Below are 22,903 nucleotides of genomic sequence, written 5' to 3' on the forward strand. Positions count from 1 at the left end.
ACCTCCTTTTTGAAACTCTCCATCTTCCGCCACAGAAATTTGAGGCTGCATCTGTCCGTACTTCCCTTGATCTCCTTGAATATAAAATACGTATGCCACTCTCAGTGATGTAATTCTCTGTGATGACCCTTTCATATCAGCCCATATGCAAATAAGGGGGACCTGCACATCTTTTGCCGCAGAGGGCCACACACATCCTTGAACAGGTCTTGGCAGGCATTCACAGAAGAGAGTTGCTTAGCTTTGGAGAAGAGTTCTTTATGAATAGTGTTGCTAGATTGAAAAGGAGAAGTAAAATAACTAAAGTAGTTTTAGGCATGTATGCCAATGTTATGTTATTTTGTTAAGTTATTGGGAATTATACCTCCCATTGCTGCCATTTGTATGATCTCCATGAGTTCTGGTGGATCTGAAAGAGGTGAGGGCTGTTTAGGCTGGTGAGGATTAGAGCAGAATGTTCTATGGTCAATATATTAGTTAGTAGCAGTTACCCTGGGGAAGAATGTGTTCATGAGAACAACAGGGTCATCGTTTAAAAAGAGAGACTTTGAATTTAAGAGACCAGTGGCAAGTGTCTGGCACAATGACCTTGACCCAAGGGTTGGACTCTCTATGGGGCACAGGTGAAAGGGCAATGAGAGGTTGAGACACACATTCTGTTGGCGGGTGTTAGCTGCTATGGAATCATCCTATTGTGGAGGGGAAAATAACGGGAGGAACCCCTTGACATCACACCTACTTACCCGCACATCCCTAATGCATCCATACAGTTTAGTGGGCTCTCATCCTCCAAAAACAAAATATTCTATATTTACTGCCCGGGGTCACAAAAGGTTGAGATGTATAGGTTGCGACAGAGTAAATTAGATTGTTAGTCATCCCACTCCCAACCAAATAAATGGAAAGGGTATACAAGGTTTTAGGAACAAAGGAATAAACAACTTTAATTGGATAGTGCAAATGTGTGTGGGAGACCAAGTCTGAGCAATGGGACACCAGCCTTCTTAGGCTTAGGAACTGATGATAAATCCCGGGGATAAATCACTGCAAATCGGGTCCTTCGCCGCCTGACTAAAAGATGGCCGCCCTGACTCCACCCATGCGCAGTTTCGCCCGCTAAGGTGTGAAGAGGAGCGGGTGCATACGGAGCGGCTGGGCAGGCGGTGGCGCGCGCTGTCACATAGGGAGCGTGCGCCGTCAGGACCCGTGCGCGCGCTGTGCTGCCCGCATTCTGCTCCTCTTCACTCGGTGCTTCCTCCGGTGTTTCCAGCCCCGTCTCCGCACACAGAAGCAGCGCCGGTCGCCCGGGCCGCGGCAGAGGACATGGACGGAGCTTCCTTCGGAGCAGGCCGGGCCGGGGGTGCCTTTCAGCCCCTGGAGTTCCTGCGGGAGCCACAGACCATCCTCAGGGTCACCTCCTGGGTAAGAGGGTGGGGGCTGCTGGGGGACAGGCCAGGTACATTTCTCGGGACTGTGCAGGGGTATGGGTACTGTACACGCATGGGGCGCGCGCCTTTATTAGCGAGCGGCAAAGGTGCGTTAAGAGGAAGCTGAGCAAAAGGGGTGCATTTGGGTACTGCTGTGAAACCAAATGCAGTGCACACGAAGTACATGGGCCGAGTGAAGATTCTGTGTAGGAGGGTGGGGAGCGGGAAATCTGTAAATGATGGCTGATTAGCATGGAAATGCCGTGTGTACTGAATTTGGTATGAGTGCTTGAAGTGTGCACTGAGTGCTGCTTTTGGAGCCGGCATCAGATGCTAGGGGTAGGGTTGTTGTGCATGTAGAAATGTGTGTGAGGGCGCAGCAGGGGTTCTGTGTGCGGTGCGGTTGTGTTGGTGGTGGCGTGCGTCTGGATGGGATGCTGTGTCTGGGTGTGTGTGCAGCCCGTTCCTGTGAACGAGGCGGGGGCGATCTGTACGTGGTACGGGCGGGGATGCAGTGCACTGGAGATGTGTACAGTGCCATTATTTCGGGCGGAGATATATTTGGCGATACGGTGTGCACGGAGGAGCCTGGGTGATGTGTGTGCGGGCGCCGTTTGGGGAGGCGAGGCTGTGCACTGCTGTGAATTGGTCTGAGGGTGCTGCTGTGGGCTGTGCATGGGTGGGTGCTTCATATGGGAGGCGGTGCCGTGCATGGGGCGCAGGGCATTGCGCGCTGTGCACGGAGAGATGCTGTATGTGAGGAGGAGATGCGGTGCATTCACGAGCAGCGTGCTGTAATTAGGGGCATACCATTGTATTGTTGCGGAGGGGCAACGCAGTGATGGCTGCCAAGTACAGCACTGCATTTGGGGCTACCCCCCCTTGACACGCCCCCTTCGTGCTCTTTGGTGGAAGGGGACGCTGTGTGTGATTGCATAATATATTATGCTGTTGGTTTTCGGTCATTATCAGGGAGTAAAGGGCGCATTCTAAAGCATCTGGTTGGGTACACAGCCTGGAGCTGTTGGCATGCCCCTCCCGCGGGAGGAGTGGTCACCGTCGGTGCTGGGAGAAGGCCGGTGCCCCCCTGTTCATCCCTAGCTTGACGTCTTCCTACTTGGGGCTCTTCGTTGGCAGCCCCTCGGTTCTACGGCGAAGCTCCATCCATACCGAGTGCCTGCTTGGGTACAGAATCACGGCACCCCTCCTGCTCGCCCGATGGCCGCAGTACCCGCGCGGGAGGCACGCACGAACCCCCCCTTTCAATCAGATTCACCGTCCTGTGTTGGGGTGTAGTTGGCCCAATTTCTCCGCCCTTTGAATGGAGACACCCTTTAGTGTATGCACCCTGCACTGACCCCGAAGATCTCTCATTGTTTCTTGGTGTGTGTGATTAAATGAAGATGGTTGTCTTGGGTGGGGCTCAGTGTCCACCGCCTCTTGGGCCATGGGTATTCTTAGTCCAATGCCAAGGGTGAAATAACTCTCCCCTCTCTCTCTCTGCTTCCTCGGGGCTCTCCGTCTGCCGCGGTGCTCATAATTTCGGCGGGCGAGTCCCCTTGAAAGTGCATATGCACCGGTAGTTACAGACAGCCTCCCAACCGCCCCCCCCCCACCACCACCCCCACCCTGATGTGTATGGTCGCACATCATTTCTCTTCATTGTCTGATTGGACGAGTTTTCCAGTTGGGATGCAGCGCCCCCCTCAACACCACCGTCGAGCAGAGATTCCCGAGAACGCAGGAAACTGCATCTATACCCCGAGATGCCCTTCCTCGGTGCCACTTTAATTAGATAGAGGAGGGTGTAGTGTGCCTGTCGCACCCCTCCCTCATTGATGTACGGATACATTAGGGCAGTGGCATTCGAGCGTTTTCATACCAAGTCCCCCCCATGTGTACAAATGTTGTTTTTGCCGCCTCCCCTCCACCCCCAACCCAAAGGATGCCCAGGGGGGCTAGGCTCCTTAAAAAAAGTATTACGGTAACTGATTTTAACAGAAAATATGAGGAAAAAAAACTGCTCATATTTTATGTTAAAAACTACCATCTTTATCCCTTTTAATGGGTTTGCCTCCACCCCCTCCATCCCATACATCCTTCGGGACCAGCTCCCCAGTTTGAAGACCATTACATTAGGGCGAAGAGACATCGGCCTAGCCAGAAAGATAGCTCCACCTGTTAAGCACTTGCTATCCTGATCCGTGTGCCACCTGCAGGCACAATAGGGCACCCCGGGAGGAGCTTATCAGCCTCTTGGGGTCGACAAATTCGGTAACAACTTGAAGCTGCAGCGCTTAGAAACGGAAAGGCCGGTGCTTAATTTGTACAAAAATAACTGCCAGGTCTCAAATATTTTCTAACACGTCTGTGACACAAAAATATTTGGGATTAAAGCTGCAACTTCCACCTGCTCATTTAGGGAATTGGTTGCACGGACTGTGGCAGGTGTGCAACGAACGTACAGATACGAATTCACATAACATACTAGCTGTGTCTCGAAATTAAAGAAATACTTAAATATTTATTTGAACACATCATTGTTAACGTTTTACTCTGATTCTGTGCAAGTGGATCATGTTGCCCATCTGTACACAAGAAAAAAAGACCAAACATGCTTTCCTCTCATGGTACATTGATGGACAAATGCAGGCAAAATCATTACTGAACAGGTGAACTTGCCTGCCAGCGAGCAATAAGACTGCCCTTATGTCTTCTTGTGCAGTGGCACTCCTCTTCAACAGTGGCATTTCCCTGTCCTTGCCCTTGTGGTGGGACTGCTGACGGGTGGCTGTCCTGTTGTTGTCAACCCGCCCTGCTGTGGCAGTGATTCTGGTTAGTAGTGCAGTTGCACAAGTGTCATGCAGGCTGAATGGAGCAGTGCACACTGTTGTTGCTTTTCATTGACTATGACTGACTGACAGTTAAAACAATAAAGTTGCCAACACACACTCTACATAATCAAACTGAGGCTTGTAAATTAAGTGCCAAGGCACACAAATAAGTGCCAGGGCTGAGCCCTGGCAAACACCCCCACACATTAAACACTGGGACAGACTCAAAAATACGATATAAATGGGATAGTCGCATCAGTTATTTCAGAGATCCATTATCCCCCCTTTCCCATAGCAATTTGATGAATTATTGGGTGGGTCGGGGGAATTTGGGATACCCCCATCTCGGACACGGATGTCCTAGATCTGTACCCCGATATGCCCCTCCTTTGCGCTATCCTAATTTGGAGAATAGAAGAGGCTGTATCTAGATTGCAGCGCCCCATCCTTCCCCTCTTATTCGGAGCATGCATCCCCGGGCTCCACACAAGTCCCTTCTCTCTGCCATATGCAGTTCCTAATTTTCTCTACATCCACCAGACGATCGGGTGCCGTAGATAAAACCCCACCTTTGCCCCCTCAGACGCTGGATTCTTTGTCTGCATTTAGTGCGAGCAGCCGTGATTGCCAGCCCCTGACCATCCTCATCATCATCACCACCGCCGCCACTCGTGGTCATTGGCTACCCCGGGATGCCGAGGCCATCGCGAGCTCAGCCGGGGCGGGGGCAGTTCCGCGCTGGTGTTTCCATGGCTGGGAGGCCACGAGCAGCGCGACCTGCCCTGCGCTCGAGGCAAGCGTCTGCCTTTGATCTGACCAACTGTGTGCCTGGGTGCGTTTTGATGCAGTGTGGGCGGGTGTGGTGTAATTACAGAGAATATACGCAGATGTGAGCAGGTATTTCAGTCCGTTTCATCTGCAAGCTTTATATGCAAACATTAGCACGGCTTCCCGTTATTCGGCAGATAACCCTTTAACAACAGAGGAGGGTTGCCAGGCGAGTTTTTTTCTATGCTGAAAATGGCCCACTGCCATATCACTCTGTCATTAAATACATTCAAATATATTAGATGGCTGAGCGACGCTTTTAGTGTGCACCTGTTTGGTGCATAGCACACCACGTGTGTGATAAACAGAGACATTAATACGTGTTTAAGCACAGGTGCATTTATAGACGGACATATTTCTACAGTCACATCCCCCCTCAGCTCTTCCTCCACGCCGCTCCCTCCCGCTGCCGCACGCACTTTATGTATATGAACATATCACTCAGAACAGTGCATATATTTCCTTATGGCCTTGTATCACATTAAGCCTACAGGTACAGGGAGAGTGTTACGTCTGTTTGATTCCCCGCTGCGTCTCCTTGGATCCTGCCTTCCCGAAAACCGAACCTCTCTTGATTACAGCCACGCATTGGTTAATCTTTTAATTGGAGTGAACATATGCACAACGGACTGCAAATGTAAACACGGATGCAACGGGGGCTTTCCGCTTTTGGCGACAAGAGCGCCTGAGCCGACATTAAACACTTCCCCCGTTTCGTGTTGGTTTTTGGTGCCTCTTTCTGTCTGCGCTGATGACGTAGTTCCAGCGGTCCCTCCGGGCTCCGGCGAGCATTTGCATGCACGCCGCGAGCCGACGTTCTTGCCTGCAATGTTAACAGCATTTGCAGTTTTAATCATCGCCTGCGCTTTGATGGCTAAGAATCCGATGCCGCGCTCATTTTATTTCAGGGCCGTGTTTGGAACCCTCCCCCCAAAAGGATTGACCACTTTGCGTTTTTAAGATGTCCATGCCTTATCTATTCTGACATTGTTTTCGTAGTGTGGTAAGTAAACGAGGTCAATGTGGCCTGTGCTGCAGTAAGTGCTGTGGTGTGAAGTATAAACTGAGCCCCACTCCCACTCTGCCTTCAGGACAACAGGGAAGTATGAAACGGCCATTTATTTGGCTTTCTTTTGTTTTGATGGCTGGGTTGCGGGGCCCAGAGCTGCTCGTACTACCTCTGCGATTCCCCCTGCCACCCTCAAGACCCTTAGGCTGGCCCTTCTGCCGGGCTATTCGCACCTCTTGTTAGACTGAGGAGTACAATTCAATGTAGTGAAGCTGCAAGTTGCAGCCATATAGCATGGGACCCAGTTTTTCCATGAGTGACCTTGTCTTGTCAAATGGAGCAGAGCATCACCTCTTGCTATGAGGAAGTAAAGAATGTTACTAACAATAGAGACTAAAATACTCCTAGTCCAAATTCCCCCTTTCTCCATATTGTATGGGTGTCCCTGCACAGGGATGATACCGGGACCCTTTGTCAGCAAAAAATGTAGCTTCCCCTTTAAATTTTGCTGTAGCGCGTAGCGGAGCGTCCACCGGCGTGAACACACCTACTAGCCCCACATATGGGGCCTCACATCAGTCCCTTTTTATGCACTGGATGCCATAACACCTTAATTTAGATAGAAACTGGATGCTCCATTATGAGGGGGGTGGATGGTGGGTCGTATGGAGGAAAGGGGACTTTGGAGTAGGAGTATTTTAGTTACTACGGTGAGTAACATTTTATTACTTTTACTTCCCGTCCCGTCCCCTTTCCTCCATACTGTATGGTTGATTCCATTGTAACCCTTAAATTAGGGGGAAGAACTGTTTATGAGCCATTAGTAGCAAGCAGATTCTTTAATACTGCTTGCCCAAAAGCTGCATCAGATCTGGTGTGGATATCCAAGCAGTAGTGCTTGCAGAAAGCAAATGAGGTTGCCCCGCTAGCTGCCTTGCTAATGTTATGCCAGGATGCATGTCTCTGGAACGCTACAGCAGTTGCTTTTGCCCATACCGCATGTTCATGTATCCCCCTTAGGGACTTCTTTTGTTTTCATCCTGTATGCCTCTACAATAGTCCAAACCATCCATCTGGCTATTGATGCTTGTCTATGGAGGATAGCTCAGTGGCAACGTTCTCGCCTTGGAAGTAAGACGAGGCGGAGCAACACAGGTTCGATTCCTGGTCAGCGCTTAGAAACTTCTGGGTATTAAGCGCGTTATAAATAATCTATCAAGCTTGTGATCCTGCTGAGGAGCCCCCAAAAGTCACAAATAATGCACCTGACTTTCTGAATGATCCTGAATGGTAGATGTAGAATTTAAGAACTCAGCGAAGGTCAAGAAACTGTAGTGACTTTTCTACCTATGACTGTGGATTAGGAAAAAATACCAGTAAACATATCTCTTGGTTGATATGGAGTGGAGAAAGTTTTAGGTAGGAATTTAGGATGAGTTATCCTTATGAAAACCGTGAACGGCTTACAGGCTGATAAAGCTTGAATATCACTTATCCTACGATCTGACGTTAATGCTAGTAACAAGACTGTCTTCAGTGTAACCCATTTCATATCTATGAATGCCATGGGTTCAAAAGATTATGTGGTAAGGCTGTTAACACCCCATTTATGTCCAAAACTGGCAGGTCACCCCCCTAGACCTCCAATAGGCTTGTCAGGTTTGAAGGGATGGCAGTGGTAAGGACTGGGAACACCATGTTAAAATCGGATTTAAAAGGTTTTTTTTAGGAACAATATGGGAACAGCAATGAATGTGAGAATTCGTTTTCTGCACCAGGTAAAACTTTATTAGGACAACTGCTAGGGGACAGCATACAAGGGCACATCGTGCCGCTTGCTTTTAGGAGACAAATAGGGCTCTAGAACAGACTAGCTAGCACACAAGAGGAAATTCGATTTTAGTACATGCAACACATGACAAAAAATGACAAAAATAAAAGGGAATGCGATTGTAAATCTGTTATCAGAATATAGTAGGGGAAGAGCGATAGACTAGGAAAAGAGGTTGTAGACAGGTTAACCGAAACCTCCAGGAAAACAAAAATGCAAATGACGCACATTTTTCTAAGGCTATGAATGTCAAGCAAGCTCTAGGCGATGGAAAAGGAAGGCAAATAAAAATGTGTTATCACCATTCAGTAGGGGAACAGGAGTATAGTAGGGAAAATGGTTCTTCAAAGGTTAAGCAAAATATTCAGAGAAAAGAAAATGCAAATGACACTTTTTTCACTAAGGCTGCAAATGACAGGCACGATTTAAGCAATGCGGAACTCACATCGGAAACTTAGTTTTCAGTTAAAATGACAGAGGCACATACCATGTAGGCTCTTGGGCAAAGGGATTACTCACAATTATAACATTGGTTTGGGTTTAAAATGACACATGTAAATAGGACTTCACTTTGCAAAACACCATTTGAACACACGGACGATTTGTTTTTTTTTAGCTCACACTGAATTTAATTCTTTGGGGAAGCACTCTACGACGATATGGCTCACGAGAAACTGGGAAGGAATAGTTAATTTCAAATGCCAACTATTCTGATACCTTTACTGAAAAAAATATACTAGGGATCTACACAAGCAACAGAGATTCTTTAAGGGAAATCACAGGAATGCACGGGCAAACAACAGATTTTCAATGGAAACAATTACCACAGTGCACAGACAAGTGAAATATTTTTAAATGGGAAAATGTCTGAATTACACAAAGAGGATTTTCAATGGGAACAATTACCACAATGCATGGACACGTGAAATATCTTTCAAGGGGAAAATGACTGAATTACACAAAGAAGAGAGGGGATTTTTCCATGTGGGAATCTCTGTGGCAATGCTGAATAATATAGGGCTTATTTAATCTATTGCTGGGGATGTCTATACTTACAAGAGAGGGCTGAATGGTGCACCAAGGAGCATCAGGGCCTCACTGCTGGGGACAGCCAGGGGTCAGTCAAGGATTCTCTCTGTCCCAATTCAGCTACTCCAGCCCCTGGCTTCACTCCAAGATGTAGGCCCAACTCTGCAAGGATGGATCCAAATTTGGTCAGCTGCACACCTCGAGATCTGGTAGGGAAAGTCCTACTTTGAGGCATAGTGACCTATTTATAAGACAAATGACATCACTGATGTGTCATTTTTCTCGCAACATTGATAGGGCAATGTTGAAGGGTTCCCTCCCATCTGCGGTTAGATAGGTCCAAAGAAAATGGGAGTGTTCTGGGAAGCCAAGGGAGGATACCCCATCCATCATCTAACTGTGATAGGGGTTGATCAGGTTTTTGCACATGGAAATGTCACAGTATGACAAATGCCCTTTCTTATCATACTATGCCACAAATGTCAGCATTTTTATTATCCCATATTTTTCAGGGAATTGCATAAACTGTGTTTGATGTCTGTGGGACCTATTAGTGCAAAGCTACAGTATTTTCTCATTTACGCCCAAACTTAATTAATGAAAAATATGGCATTCAGTGAGCGTACCATGGGTACCATTTTACATCTTTCCTAAAATGTTTATGATTCTCACATTTATGCAGAGATCACAATCAAGCTTTTCCTCCTAACTTTTGGTATGTTGGGGTCACCAAAATCATTTTTGGCTCAGCAGATACGGCTTTCTGACAGCTTTTCAGAAATCCTAACATAAATATTGTGGGATGAATATTATGTATATTACACAATGAAACGCATGTCTCCCAATTTACACAATGGGAAATCAATTCCCTGTTTAAACCTGGCCCCACCACATAGAAGAGATCTGGCTTTAGCTCTGACATCAAGAGGGAGGCTTTTGTTTAGATTAGCCCATATTCCAAGAGCTTCAAAGGTGACTTACATGCTGGATGCTGCCGTTTCTGCCCACAGGACTTCAGCCACTTGAGACTTTTTGTAGATATAGCCTCATATCCTTCCCTTCCGTAAGGCAATGAACATTTTTAGGCTTCTTCAATTTATGATGCCAAATTTTGCTCCTTTTCGCTTTGAAATCGCAGGGCCTTATTTTCATGTTAATTCAAATCAGGCCTTTTGTTGTGGGGCATGTCCCCCCACTGACTCCGGCCTTTAGTTATGGCATTCAGGGCTATTTCACCTCCACAGCGATGTATAGGAGGGAATAAATGTGAGAGACCTATTAAGTGTCTCTTGACCTCTAGATTGGCCGCAGAAGATATCGCCTCCTCTGAATTTTATATTCTCCGACCGCCACTAAGAAAGTGTGGCAGGTGTCCACCTGAACACCTGACTGCGCTAAACATCATTTAGGGGGCAGGTAACATCTATCCCATTACCTCTGTCCCAGAAGCAAAATCGAGTCCATTTGCTCTTGTATTGAGCTCTAGTTGAGTCTTTCCTTGCACATTGAATAATCTGCAGATTATGGTCTGACAATCCCCAGCGGCCAAGCTTCAACTGATCAGGAGCCATGCCAAAGAGAGCCAGAGATTCTAGAGCTGGGTGAGTCACTGCTCCTCCTTGCCTCATCAGGAAGCGATGCAATACTATTGGAAATATCTTCGGACCTCAAGCTGCTAGTTGCAGTAAGTCGAAATACCACACTCGCATGGGCCTGCAATGAGCTATGAGAATCATCCTGTACCCTGCTGTTGATCTGAACTTGCGAATCAGCCTTTGCAGGAGGGGAGTCCAAGGAAATCCATAACACCTTAGGTTGTCCTAGCAGATCTGAAACACATCCCCAGCGAGTTGGTCGCCTGCTCCACCCATGACGCAAAAAGGGACCATTTGGCATTGATTTTTTATGCAAACTGGTTTACTTCCAGGTGGCCCCAGTCCTTGAGGACAGGCTGGGGGAATGCCACTGCAGCTCCCACTTGTACGTGTTCATGCCTAGCCTGTCAGCCTCAGTGTTGCTGTCCCCAAGCAGGTGCACCGCCTTGAGGAGGATCTTGTGAGCAAGGGCCATTCCCAGATCTCCACCACCACTATGCATAAGATAGTGGACTTGGTTCACCTGTTTGCTTATATAAATCTTTGAGGTTGAACTGTCTGTTCTCACCAGGACTGTCTTGCCCTGGAGCTGAGGGAGAAAGGATTTCAGGGCCAGTCCAACAGCTTTGAGATTCAGTACATTTATGTGGAGTAGGGTGTCTGCCCTGCACCCAGGGGCTGTGTATGAAGTTGTTCTGCAGTGTGGCCCCACCGTCCTCTAGAGATGAATCTGTAGTCTCTACAACTGAGTAGTCTGGGTGCTAGAGCGAGACCCCTGTCATCACATTGCTGTCCTCTATCCACCAACAAAGATCTCGATAGAGCAATGCTGGAATGGCTAACTTGTCCACCTGTGATCCCGTTTCTTGGTTCCAGTACATTGCCAGATGGATTTGAAGCCGCCTCATTCTCACCCTGGAATAAGGGACCATTAGGCTGCATGACGCTAGGAGCCCCAACAGTTGCTGAAACCACCATGCTGGCACCATTCCTCTATTCAAGAAATAGAAGACCGCGTTCCGAATATCTCCAACCCTCTCCTCTGTGGGCAAAATATGCCCCCTCATCATGTGCAAACTAACACCCAGGAAAATTATACTCTGCATTGGCGAGAGCTGAGATTTCTTCAGGTTGAGTGAAAAACACAACTGGTGAAGGACGTCCGCAAGCCTCTGGCAAGAATGCTAAGCTCCCTCTGGAGAACTGGCTTTTACCAACCAATCGTTGAGATAAGAATACAGGTGATGCCCCTCGTTCCTCAGTAGTGCCACCATCGTGTTCATCAATTCCGTGAAAACATGAGAGGCTGAATTGAGACCAAATTGGAGTACTTTGTATTGAAAGTGCTAGCCCATTACCGTAAAACAGAGGACTTTCCTGTGCATCTGATGAATGGGGACATGAAGATACACGTCCTTCATGTCCAGTGAGCACATCCAATCTCCCGAACAGAGACTCTGCAATATGAGCTGGAGTCACCATCTTGAACCGTTCTAGGGGAAGGCAAAGGTTGAGAAAGGATAGGTACAGCACGACCGCACGCCAGCCTGGTTCTTCTTGGAAATTGCAAGCATCCTGGAATAGAAAACCTTGCCTTTGTCTAAGGGTGGGACATCCTCTGGGGCCTGATCCTTTCAGAGTTAAATCATTTTCTGTAGTAGTACAGGAGCTCCTATCTGCAACAGAGGAGAGGGGCAGTGGGGATGAGGAGGGAGGGGGAGTCTGAAACCTGAGGAAACAATCGAAAGAACACAAGGGTTTTTGAAGACATTATGCCTGCTGCCCGAAAAGAGAGTCGGTCTGCCCACAACAGCAGAGCTGTGGACCCAGGCAGTGATATAATTGCTTCTTGGCATCAGAGGATGTGGTAGAGGAGGGCGAGTGGAACAAACTCTTGGTAGATCCGTTTCCTCCTGTGCATATTCAGAGATCTGTACGTCTGTAGAGTCCTAGGGTCTTGGAAGCCCTTAAATTCCCCAAATGACTTTAGCTTTTGGTCTGATCTCCCCTGTGCGTGCATGTATGCCTTTGCCATCGGGATTGCCGAGGATAGCAAGCAGCCTCATAGTCTGCAGACAAGTCTTCGTAAATTCCTCATCTGTCGAGGAATGGAACAATTCAGACCCTGCAAAGGGCAGGTCGAGGATTCTCTCCTGCACATGCGCAGAATATTTTGTGGCATGCATCCATGTTGTTCTTTTCATGTCCACTCCAAAACATACACCCTACTACCTGTGTCAATATGTGTCACCGTAGATATTAGGAGGACCTGTGCTATTACTTTTGCCTCTGCAAACCCTGCTTTAAAATCTTCCTGCCTGTCAAGAGGTACATTCTGTAGGAAGTCCCAGTCCCCAATCTCCCTCCTTAGCTTCTGATTTGCCATAGAAAGCATCGCGTCTGTTGGCTTGTCTGATGTGCAGCCCTAAGTTGAGGTGCACCTTCCTACCAAAGGCTTTTAAGAGTGTGTCCTCCTTTGCCAGACAACTTAATGAAGAGGAAGCCGCTGAAGCGCATGTGGGGTTTGTATAATGCGAGGGCACTGTTTACCAACAGCATGAGTGTCTCACTCTCTTGCTGCCTAAACCATGCTTCAAGGCATTTATTGGTCTGTGCCATGGAGTGCAGTTTTTGCCAAACCTTTTTGGCCAGCATTATGACATCCTTCTGAAGAGGAATGCCGGAACGTTTGGAGGCCCTAACAGACAGAATTTCCGCAAGAACTCCTATTGAGCTTGCTGAGGCAGAGACCCATAGAAACTCTGCTAAACCCTCCATTCTGTCGTGGAAGGATTTGGGCGAGACAGCCGTCTCCTCCTCGTCCTTCCTATCAGCATCTGAAATCGCAGTAGTGGTCGCCGACCCAGACCCAGCCCCTGCCCCGACCCACACTTTGCCACGCCCAGCTGGGAAGTGTCTGGCGCAGGGTTCTGCAGCTGCATAGGCAATGGTGGAGGCAGTGACATTGGTGGTAGTGGTGTAGAAGGGGTGGGGGAGGTGAGAGAGGAGGCATGGCGGAGGCAACAGATGTATTGGAGGCAGCTGTATTGGAGGCAGCTGCATTGGAGGCGCCTGTATTGGAGGCAGCTGAGGCAGCATTTGAGGAATATCCTCCTTAATAAGACCCATTAGAATTCCTGACATTTGTTGGGATTTCATTAAGGTCAAAAACCTGTCAATAAATCTTTCCTCGCAGGCTGCTTGAGCTGGCTTTTGTTGAGCTGTTACCGTTGGGCCCCCAGCTGACGAACTGGATCTTCCCTGCTGAAGCTTTGATGGTTCCCCATTACTCAGAGATGGGTAGGTGTACCCCTGCTGCTGTGTTGATGGGTAGGAATACCCCTGCTGTTGTGGAGACCAGCCCTCTCTGGCATCCCTGCCATTTGTTTGAGACGAGGATGGTTCCCTTCCTGCTTGTATCGCCCATTCGGAAGGCAATGACGAGTATGGCGTGCGAGATTGACCCTCTGCACCTGAACCCTTGACAGTAGCGTGACTTGCCGCCATTTTGTGCACATGGACGGGTACCTGAGGATTGTGCAGAAACTCGACTCTGGCGCAGTGTTCTTGCAGCTAGGCCTCTGTGGAACCTTGGACGATACTCTGGTACTTGTGCGGACCTTGGAGTAGACTCTGGGAGATTCTACAGCCTCAGTCAAACAACTGGTAGTCTGGCTCACAATGCGTTTAGGCACCCCCCCCCCCTGAAGCGTATGGCCAGAGAAAGAGCTGGAAGGCCCTTCAAATGTGTATGTGGTAGTAGAGATTTTAAGCCCCTCATTGCCACGCCTGGTAGGACCACTTGATCCCTCAGCATGAGCGCTGGTAGCTCTAGGAGCCTCGGGTCTGACACCGGTACTAGCAGTATTCCAGATAAGATTTTGAGGTGGGAGTATTTTACTCACTATTTTTAAACTTTGAGAGTAAATGTGATTTTAAGAGAGTAAAATGTATGTTGACATCCAGCCAACGTGTGCAAAACTGTATGAAAATCATTACAATGCGGCAACTTTCTGCATTCTGACAGAATACTAAGGGCGGGCAATTTGATCTCTCCTGTATATATTTAAATGCTGATAACACAAAAACCTAGCCTATTACATAGTAAAGTAAACATGAATTGTATTGTGTGTTTTGAGGTTTGATAGCAGAATTGTCTTTTGATGTTTAATTAAAGTACTAATTTCCTGGAGCTATTACTACCTCCTGGTATTCCAATGTTATGATACAGCAGTGCAGAGAAGCAAGGACTCTATGCTAAATTCTATACCTAATCGCATGGTCAAATGGTTATAAATACATAGCGCATTTAGCAAAGCGCTATATTTAAAACATATTTATCACAATTATCACCAAACCGAAGTCGGTACTCCTTTATCGACCTTGAAAGGATGAAACACTTGAGCTGGCCTTGCCGGTATTCAAACCTGCAACCTACACATCACGCATAGATCGCAGCAACGAGTGCTCAACCGACTGAGCTATCTTATTGGCTAACATTCTTCAGAGGTTGGTTAACTGAGTATTGACTGAGGTATAGTAATCACAATGCCTAGAGGTTGGACAAACCATGTATGAAGCGCTACATAAAGTTAAATACCTATCTGGATTATCACAGGGGTCGGTTTTGCTGAGTTTCTTTTTCAATTACAAATGTAACTTTCATTTGTTTGTTTTTGAACAGCGCTTGCACTTTCTGGAGAGTCAGGTTTTGGATGTTTTAATTGTAGTCCTGAAGATTTGAGAGGCTAGAACACCTGTGATTGGTGTAGTGACAATCACTCATCCTTGAGCAAAGACTCTGCTGCCACTGACAATTTATAGTAATGTACCCCATTGACTGCAAGGTTGAATGGATGTATACTAGACTGCATAGTCATCATTTTACACACTGTTTTTATAATTAGAACATACATTCAATTATAAGTGTAAAAATGATCGGCCTCTGCATGATTATGCTCACAGCACAGGAATTCTGAAAAATAAAATTGTGCAACACTGGTTTGCTTTCACTGGGAAAAAAAGCATAATTTGTTGCAAAATATGAATTCTCAGTTGCAACTTAGCTTTCCATTTTATTAATTTTACAATCCTAAAATACTAGGAAAATAAATATGGGCAGTGCTTCTGTTTGCTCCATGAGCAGCAGCAGAGCAGAAGCTGAATGGAAATAAACCATGCCTTTTATCACAGTGTGCGGTTTCTTTTTTTAAAGGCTTTAGAGAAATACAATCTGTTTGGAGGATTTTATCCATGGCTTGCACTTACATCCATGTAGATAAAAATCAAAAGAAGCTTTCTGGTCTCTGTCAAGTAACCTGACCTTTGCACTGCCCTCTGCTCTAAATGTGTATGTAAATGTACACAGGAAAATAATAAAGCTGTCGTATTTAAGATTTTCGTGCATAAAAAGCCCTGGTATCTAGAGGCCTGGGTACTAGGATCAGAAAGACCCCTCCCAGCAGAGGAACTACTAGGAAAGGAATCCACTTGCTTGCGTGCTTGGGGAAAAAGAGGACCTACCTTGTCCTGCAATCTTAATTACATGTTCGTGAAAGCCTTGATGTGGTCAGGTGGTGACCTCGCAAAGATTTCACATCACCTGGCTAATCTGTTCTTGAGTGTTCTTGGCGTCAGTGCCCCACAGGCTGCACACGCATTCCAGGGGTGATCAGTGCCCAAGCATTCCAGACAGAGTGCCTGAGCGGTCCGTTGCTGGGAAGGAGCGATCGCACGAGGCGCCTCTAGTAAAGCCTCCCGCAACCGACATGCGCTGGTGGAGGCGAGGAACCGGAGGCCGGTGAATCAGGATGAAAAAGAAAAAAGTTCAGGGAAGCTATTGCGCACCAGAACATACGCCCGGTGTCGCTGTTAGGGCAGCGCCCGTCCGTGCGGAAAAAGGGAATGAAGTGAGGCGCCGGAGGGTGGGGCTAGTACGCGTGTTCACACCCTTGACTGCGCTTCGGCGCTCTACAGCAAAATTTAAAGGGGAAGATAATTTATTTTGCTGACAAAGGGTTTCAGTACCAGACCCTTGCGAGGACACCATACAGTATGCAGGAAAGGGGACAGGACGTAGGAGTATGATCTGTTTCATGTAGCTTGCAGTGGTGGACTGGCCTACATTGAACTCTGGAGATATCCCGGTGGGCCCCCACCCCATGGGAATTCTTTACAAAGCTTCAAGTATAGGTTAATATGGGTTATGTTAATATGGGGCAACTTTGAAAAAGATTTCCACGGCAACTTCTGGTTCCCAGTCCATCCTTGCAAGTCTCGCACATTTCTAATATTCTAAACTGCCTCTTTTACTGCATTCCCGTTATTTCTCCTCTAAAAGTGAAGCTTACTTGTTTTTACCATCATGTTTTGGTAACCGCTTTTATAAAGTCAGATTTACTTTTCAGCCCTGGTTGTTTCAAAGAAAAGTACAACAAATGATAGGCTACAACATTTGGTGGGTATGGGGTTACCCTGGAGGGAAGTGGGGGGGATTCCTGAAAGATATGCTGCATCCTGTCCCCAGGGTAAGCAATCAAAATTATGGCAATCATTTATATCCAGTGCATGTTCAATATTTGGGTAGGGCCTTGGTAAGTTTGCTTGACATAATATTTCATATTTGTGTCAAACAATAGTAGGTACAGGTGTATAATTTACAAACAGGCGAGAAGGATTTCGCATATTACAAAAAATGTGTGATCCTGGGGAAATCACGCTCTCTCTGTGTGCCCCCGGCAACTTAAGTGTCGTAATTGTGATTGCATAAATCAGTTACCACCTTAAATGCTATTAAAAAAAAGTAAACTAGCATTGGGAAAGCCATTAGTTTTGGCTTGATTATAGACAATGCAATGAGGGCCTATGAGGAATGAGGCAATAGGGGGCGGTGACGAGCGAGGGAAAGAGGGGGCGAGGGAAAGAAGGGTGAAGAGGAATGTGAAGTGGTGGTTAGTAAGGGACCAAGTGGAGCTTTCTTAGCACTGTCTGCAAGTGTATGGTTGGAGAGAGGAAGGGTGGTACAGTGCCCAGGGATGGACAAAATCAACATTTTTCCAAGAGGTCCAAGATATACACAAAACCCATATGTCAGCACCTGTGTACAGTCAAAACTATTTGGATATAATAAAGTGGCATTCGGGTCCAAATGTGTACATTATTATATTTATATAGCGCTTTATGCCATGGAACAGATAAAAGAAACTGAGACTTGGAATGGAGATGAAGGGAGCGAGAATAGAAAGAGATGAGTGAAGAAAGATACAATGGGGCCAGATCATATACACTTTTAAAGATAATACAGAGGAAGTTAAACAGTAGACGAGATTCTTAGGATACCCAGCGCAGTGAGTGAAAAGCAGGGAAAATAGTCACAATGAGATAAGTGGAAAAGTAGGTGAATGGAAGAGATATTCATTGAGTAGAGAGGAGCTAATTAATAGACAGGAAGACCGAGAAGAAGACTAGAGCAACTAGAGCAGTAAAACAGTCGTGAGAAGATAAGAGGAGACAAGAGTCTTTGTGACATGAAATGTGAGAAACTGATGTTAGAGTTGAAAGTGAGAAGAGCATGCATTAGCATAAATGTGATAAAATATATAGAGATATGTGTCTCCTGTTAGGAAAGCATTGGGAGGTACAGCCCATAACATGGATTAATAAAGTGAAGGAGATGCCTCCAAAGTGGCCACTTATGTGGGAAAGGAGGGGTTGTCTTCCGTAAAGAAGGGAGCTTTTTAGGCTTGGCAAGGGTGCATGGCACTGTTTATGGGAAGTGAGCGTTCCAGCTATAGGGTGGATGGGGTAGGGCTGCTGGGGGGAGCTTGGGTCAGTGTGGTGGTGGGATTACCTAGAGTGGGTTGGGTGAGATCATGGACTGAGCTTGGGTATTTGAGATTTTGCTAGGTTGAAGTGGGTGGGTGGGTTGGTTGGGTTGGGTTGGGCGAGTTGGTGAGATTGCATTGAAAGATTGCTCATATGATCAAGACCATAGCTTGTAAGATAGCTCAGCGGGTTGAGCGCTCGCTGCTGCGATGTGTGTGTGATTTGCCAGTCACAGGTTCGAATACCGGCAAGGCCAACTCAGCCTTTCATCCTTCCGAGGTCGATACATGAGTACCAACTTCGGTTAGGTTATAGTGTATGTAAATATGTTCGCTGTAAAATGCTTTGGCGAAAGTGCTATACAAATAACACATCATTAAACAACACATCATTAGGCAGGGTCAGTTGGGCTAATGGGTTCAGTGATGGGGTGAGATAAAGTGGTGGGGTACAGTTGTGTGAGTGATATGGGTTGGGCAGAATGGTGAGTTTGAGTAGGTGGGTGTTGTATTTGGGGTGATGTCAATAGAGTCGATTAGGTTGGGTGGTGGGTTGGTATACAGTTCTTTTGCAGTGGGATTTTTCGTCGCGGGACTTTTCATCGCCGTTTTTTTATTGAAAAAAACACGTTTTTTTTGGGGGGGGTTAAAAATTAAAAAAATATTTTTGGGTGGAAGGGAATAATTAAAAATAATAAAATAAAGGGGGGTTTGGGCGGTAACCCCCCCCCCCAAAAAAAACGGCAATGAAAAGTCCTGCGATGAAAAATCCTGCGGCAAAATAACGTAAAACCTGTGGGTTGAACCTGGATGAGGGGGTAGGTTTGTGGGTGATGTGAGGTGGTGAGGTTCGGTGATGTTAACAAGGTGGGTGGGGTGAGGTGGTGCAGGACTTGTTATGAGGTGAAGTGTTGGTAGTTAGGGTGTGGTGTCTGAGGGTTTGGGGTGCTGAGGTGAGGTGAGGTCCTGGGTGAGGTTGGGAGCTGCTGTAGTGAGATGAGGTTCTAGTGTGGGGGAGAGGGGTGGTGGGATGAAGTAAGGTTTTCAAAGTTGGGCGGTTATGGGGTGGTTTTTGGTAAGGTTGGGCTGCTGGGCTGGTGTGAGGGTGGTTTGTGGTATGAGATTAAGTGCTGGAACGAAGGTGGGTGAGGTACTTTGGTGAGGTTTGGAGAGGCATGAGAGATTAGGTGGAAGGTGAGGTGTGGCGTGAGGTCGAGTGGTGCAGGTCAAGTGAGGGCCTGTAGTTGGGAGAGATGGGTAGGGTGAGGATGGCAGGATTAGGTTGTGGGGTGAGGTGAGGTTGTGGGGTTTGTGTGATATTCTATGGTGAGGGTACGTACGGTTGTGATGTTCTAGAGCAAGTGTGGGTGGGTGTGGTGAAGATGCTGGGTTTAGCTTGGGTGGAGTTGTGGGGTGTTGTTTTGGGGTGGGGTGGCTGGATGGAGTCTGAGATGGTGGAATTAGGTGCTTTTATAAGGTTGGGTGCAGTGAAGTTATAGCATGGTGGGTGAGGTGAGATGTTGGGTGAGTGGTGTTGTGGGCTGTGATGCTGGAGTGAGAATTGGTGATGTGATCTGCTGGGATGAGGTTGGATGGGCAAAGTGAGGTGGTGGGGTCAAGTGCTGCAGTGAGGTTGAACTGGTGAGGTGCTCAGGCGAGGTTGGGTGGGTGAGGTGCTGGGATTAGCTAAGGGTTGAAAATGGGCGCTGGCATGAGTTTAGGGTTGGTTGGGTGGGGCGAGGTCTCATGCTTCTACTGGCATGGGAAATAGAAGATACCCACACGATGTCCAGCATTCTCTTTTGCCACTGTGCCACTTAAGTGAATCCTGGAGGATACTTATAAACCTGTGCCTACCACTGAAAGGTCTTTCGGTCACCACTCTCAAGATCTTTCTTCTTTTCAGCACATTTCCCGAAATGCAGAGAATATCTCACATCTGATGTGACCATTCATGCCATTGATGATGTCATCACTCAGGACACCAGTTACAACTTGTTGGGTGGGATATATGATGTCATCATCAGAAGTGAAAGAGGGGTGATCCGGTTGAGCTGCATCAGAAATTCATAGTGCTTATGAGCTAGTGAAAATATTGTTACATTAGAGGTGTTTCTCTGAATTTGAGTTTTCCTTAATAATGCAATCTCTACTGCTGAGGTGCAATTACCCTGACATATGTGAATATGTATACATGAACAAACATGTTTGTACAACAAGTAGAGAGTGACAGGCCAGCGCTCCTTCTCCATTCGCCTACCTCTGCATCATGTGTAGGGCCACATGCTCCAGCGTCTATCCTGGCACACATGGGTCTCTGGCACCTCTCTTAAGTCCCTTGCTCCACTGCATTATTACTGGTGGCTGACAGATTAAATGCATTTCCAAATGGCTCCACCAATGTCTTTACAGCTGCTATCTTTGCGGCCGGCTGTACCCAGTATCTATTTGATCTCGAATCAAACAAAAAATAAATAACACGAACATTTGCATTCATGCAAAAAAATGGGTTCAGTTTTGACTTTGGGATATCGATTAATTTCCATTTTACGACCGAAACACAATCTGAATTACATCGGCAATCCTTTAATTGCCATTTTCCAAACTAGTCAAATGTAATGATTTCAGCCAACCAAACCCAAGTACACTAGTCGTACACCCCAAAGCTCAGCACTGGCACCTCATCACTCCACACAGAAAGCAAATGGCCTGCTAGCACAGCTCTATCATTTGTTCAGCACCCTCTAAAAAATATAAAGGCAGTAGACTCGAATTTACCAATCGACATTAAAGGTAATTTTGCATTGAATGGAGCTCAAAATAAAAGTGTAAAAAGTGCCTTTACGCTTTCATTTTGCTCTCCATCTCATTTTTGTGCTTTTCCAAGGAGTAGCAGGGAAGCAAAGCAGATGTTGCAGCTCTGCTTTGCTTTACTCTCTCGGGAAAAGCGCTTGGTTTTACGATTGCATGAGATTTTCATGCAGGCTCAAAAGCGAAGGATTCCTATGGAATACGCATTGCATGTACACCTGGTCTACTGCAGGCAGATTCCACAGGAACCAATTATAAAACGCTTCCGAGAAAGCGTAACTTGCTGGCAGGACATTATTACTCACAAAGCGGAAGGTAAAAAATAAATAGTAAAGGCATTCACATTTCACTCTTTGTGAGCATTGAAAGTTGCATGCAGGGGGGACCAGCACCGCGTAATGGCAAGCATTGGTGGTCTATAGCATGCAATTAGCATATAGTATAAATGACCCCCAAAGAAAGCAAGTGGTTTTCAAATTCCACCAACAAAATCCAAGTTTGCTTCGGAAATTAATATTCCTACAAACACGAATTCAAGGCCTCTAAATGTGCATTTTATTCCCCCAACACGCCACTCTGAGCCGTCATCCACTCCGTAGTTAGCTAGTCCCACCCTGCTGACCCAGATTGCCATTGCCCACACCCTAACACCTATAATTCAACCCTGGAAAAATAGTAGCCTTTCATAGCTCTGTCAGGCTCCCTCTCCCCCCACTCCCATTAAATTCAACAACCACATTAGTCTTAAGGTCAGTATCCGACTGTTTTTGACCAACCATCCCAACACATCCTCTGACCCCCGCCAATTATGGCCAAAATCCCCTGCCCCTCAAACAAAGGAAATGTGCCTGCTCCTCTGAATAGCTCCCAATCTTTTCTGAATGGCTCTGTCCCAGGCCACATTCCTGAATGCTTTCTTAATAAGACAAGATATGCGTCAAATAAATAAGTAATCTCCAGATTTTGCTACTCCCCAAAACTACTAACCACCAATGAAGCTACCTGTACTGGTGGGTTAATGCAATACCTCACTACTAACATCTTACATAACCCTGCAAATACAGACAACCTTCCCATACCTATGAGTGGTACTTCAGATACCCTACCCCCTCACCCCCAAAATCACTACCAGCCCAGTCCTAGAAAATCTCACCTCCAGAGGGGCACAGGAGAGAGAGAGACCATCATGTCATGGCATCTACACCTGGAGATCTTTTCATATGATTTATCATAATGTCTTTCCCCACGTGCTCTTACCCCCATGTTGGCAATGGGTGTGCAGCCAGACTGTGCTCTCCTAGTGGTGTTTGATTTTTTCCTTCAGTTTTCTAACTGGGCTTGGGAAGGGTAAGTACTACTTATGTGCATATGTGTGGGCCCTAATTATGTGATAAAACACACACACCCTGCTATATGCCTTTCATAAGTAAAAACACTTTGAAATAGATCACATTAACAGTAAAAAAGAAATCACTAGACGCCCCTATTCGGTTCATATACAAATTTGCCGACGTTAAGACCTTGCCATTTCACATTTGATAGGTTTGCCATTGGTAAGGAACACGTTTTTATTTTCAGTTGTTAAATTGCATCGTTGCTTTTGGGAAAAAAAGAAAAACAAAGCATTCAAAAAAATCACTAGTTGACAAAATAGCCAACCCACAGTTCATTTTGTTTATCATGCAGAGCGCTTTACTCCAGTGTTGCCAGTAAGTG

The 22,903-nt window shown here is 46.6% G+C and overlaps 1 protein-coding gene across 1 annotated transcript in view; it reads left to right on the top strand.

Annotated features, from left to right (window-relative positions):
* Positions 1 to 1,124: 1,124 nt before the first annotated feature.
* The window catches only part of SYNGR3 (synaptogyrin 3), a 347,384-nt gene continuing 325,605 nt past the window's right edge, over positions 1,125 to 22,903 (top strand). The window contains exon 1 of the mRNA XM_069647318.1: positions 1,125 to 1,422. Coding sequence (XP_069503419.1) covers positions 1,324 to 1,422 — 99 coding nt within the window. The 5' untranslated portion in view covers positions 1,125 to 1,323. The remainder of the gene's footprint in view (positions 1,423 to 22,903) is intronic.

This window comes from Ambystoma mexicanum, chromosome 2q (genome assembly GCF_040938575.1).
Source record: "Ambystoma mexicanum isolate Mex_15411 chromosome 2q, UKY_AmexF1_1, whole genome shotgun sequence".
Classification (NCBI taxonomy): domain Eukaryota; kingdom Metazoa; phylum Chordata; class Amphibia; order Caudata; family Ambystomatidae; genus Ambystoma; species Ambystoma mexicanum.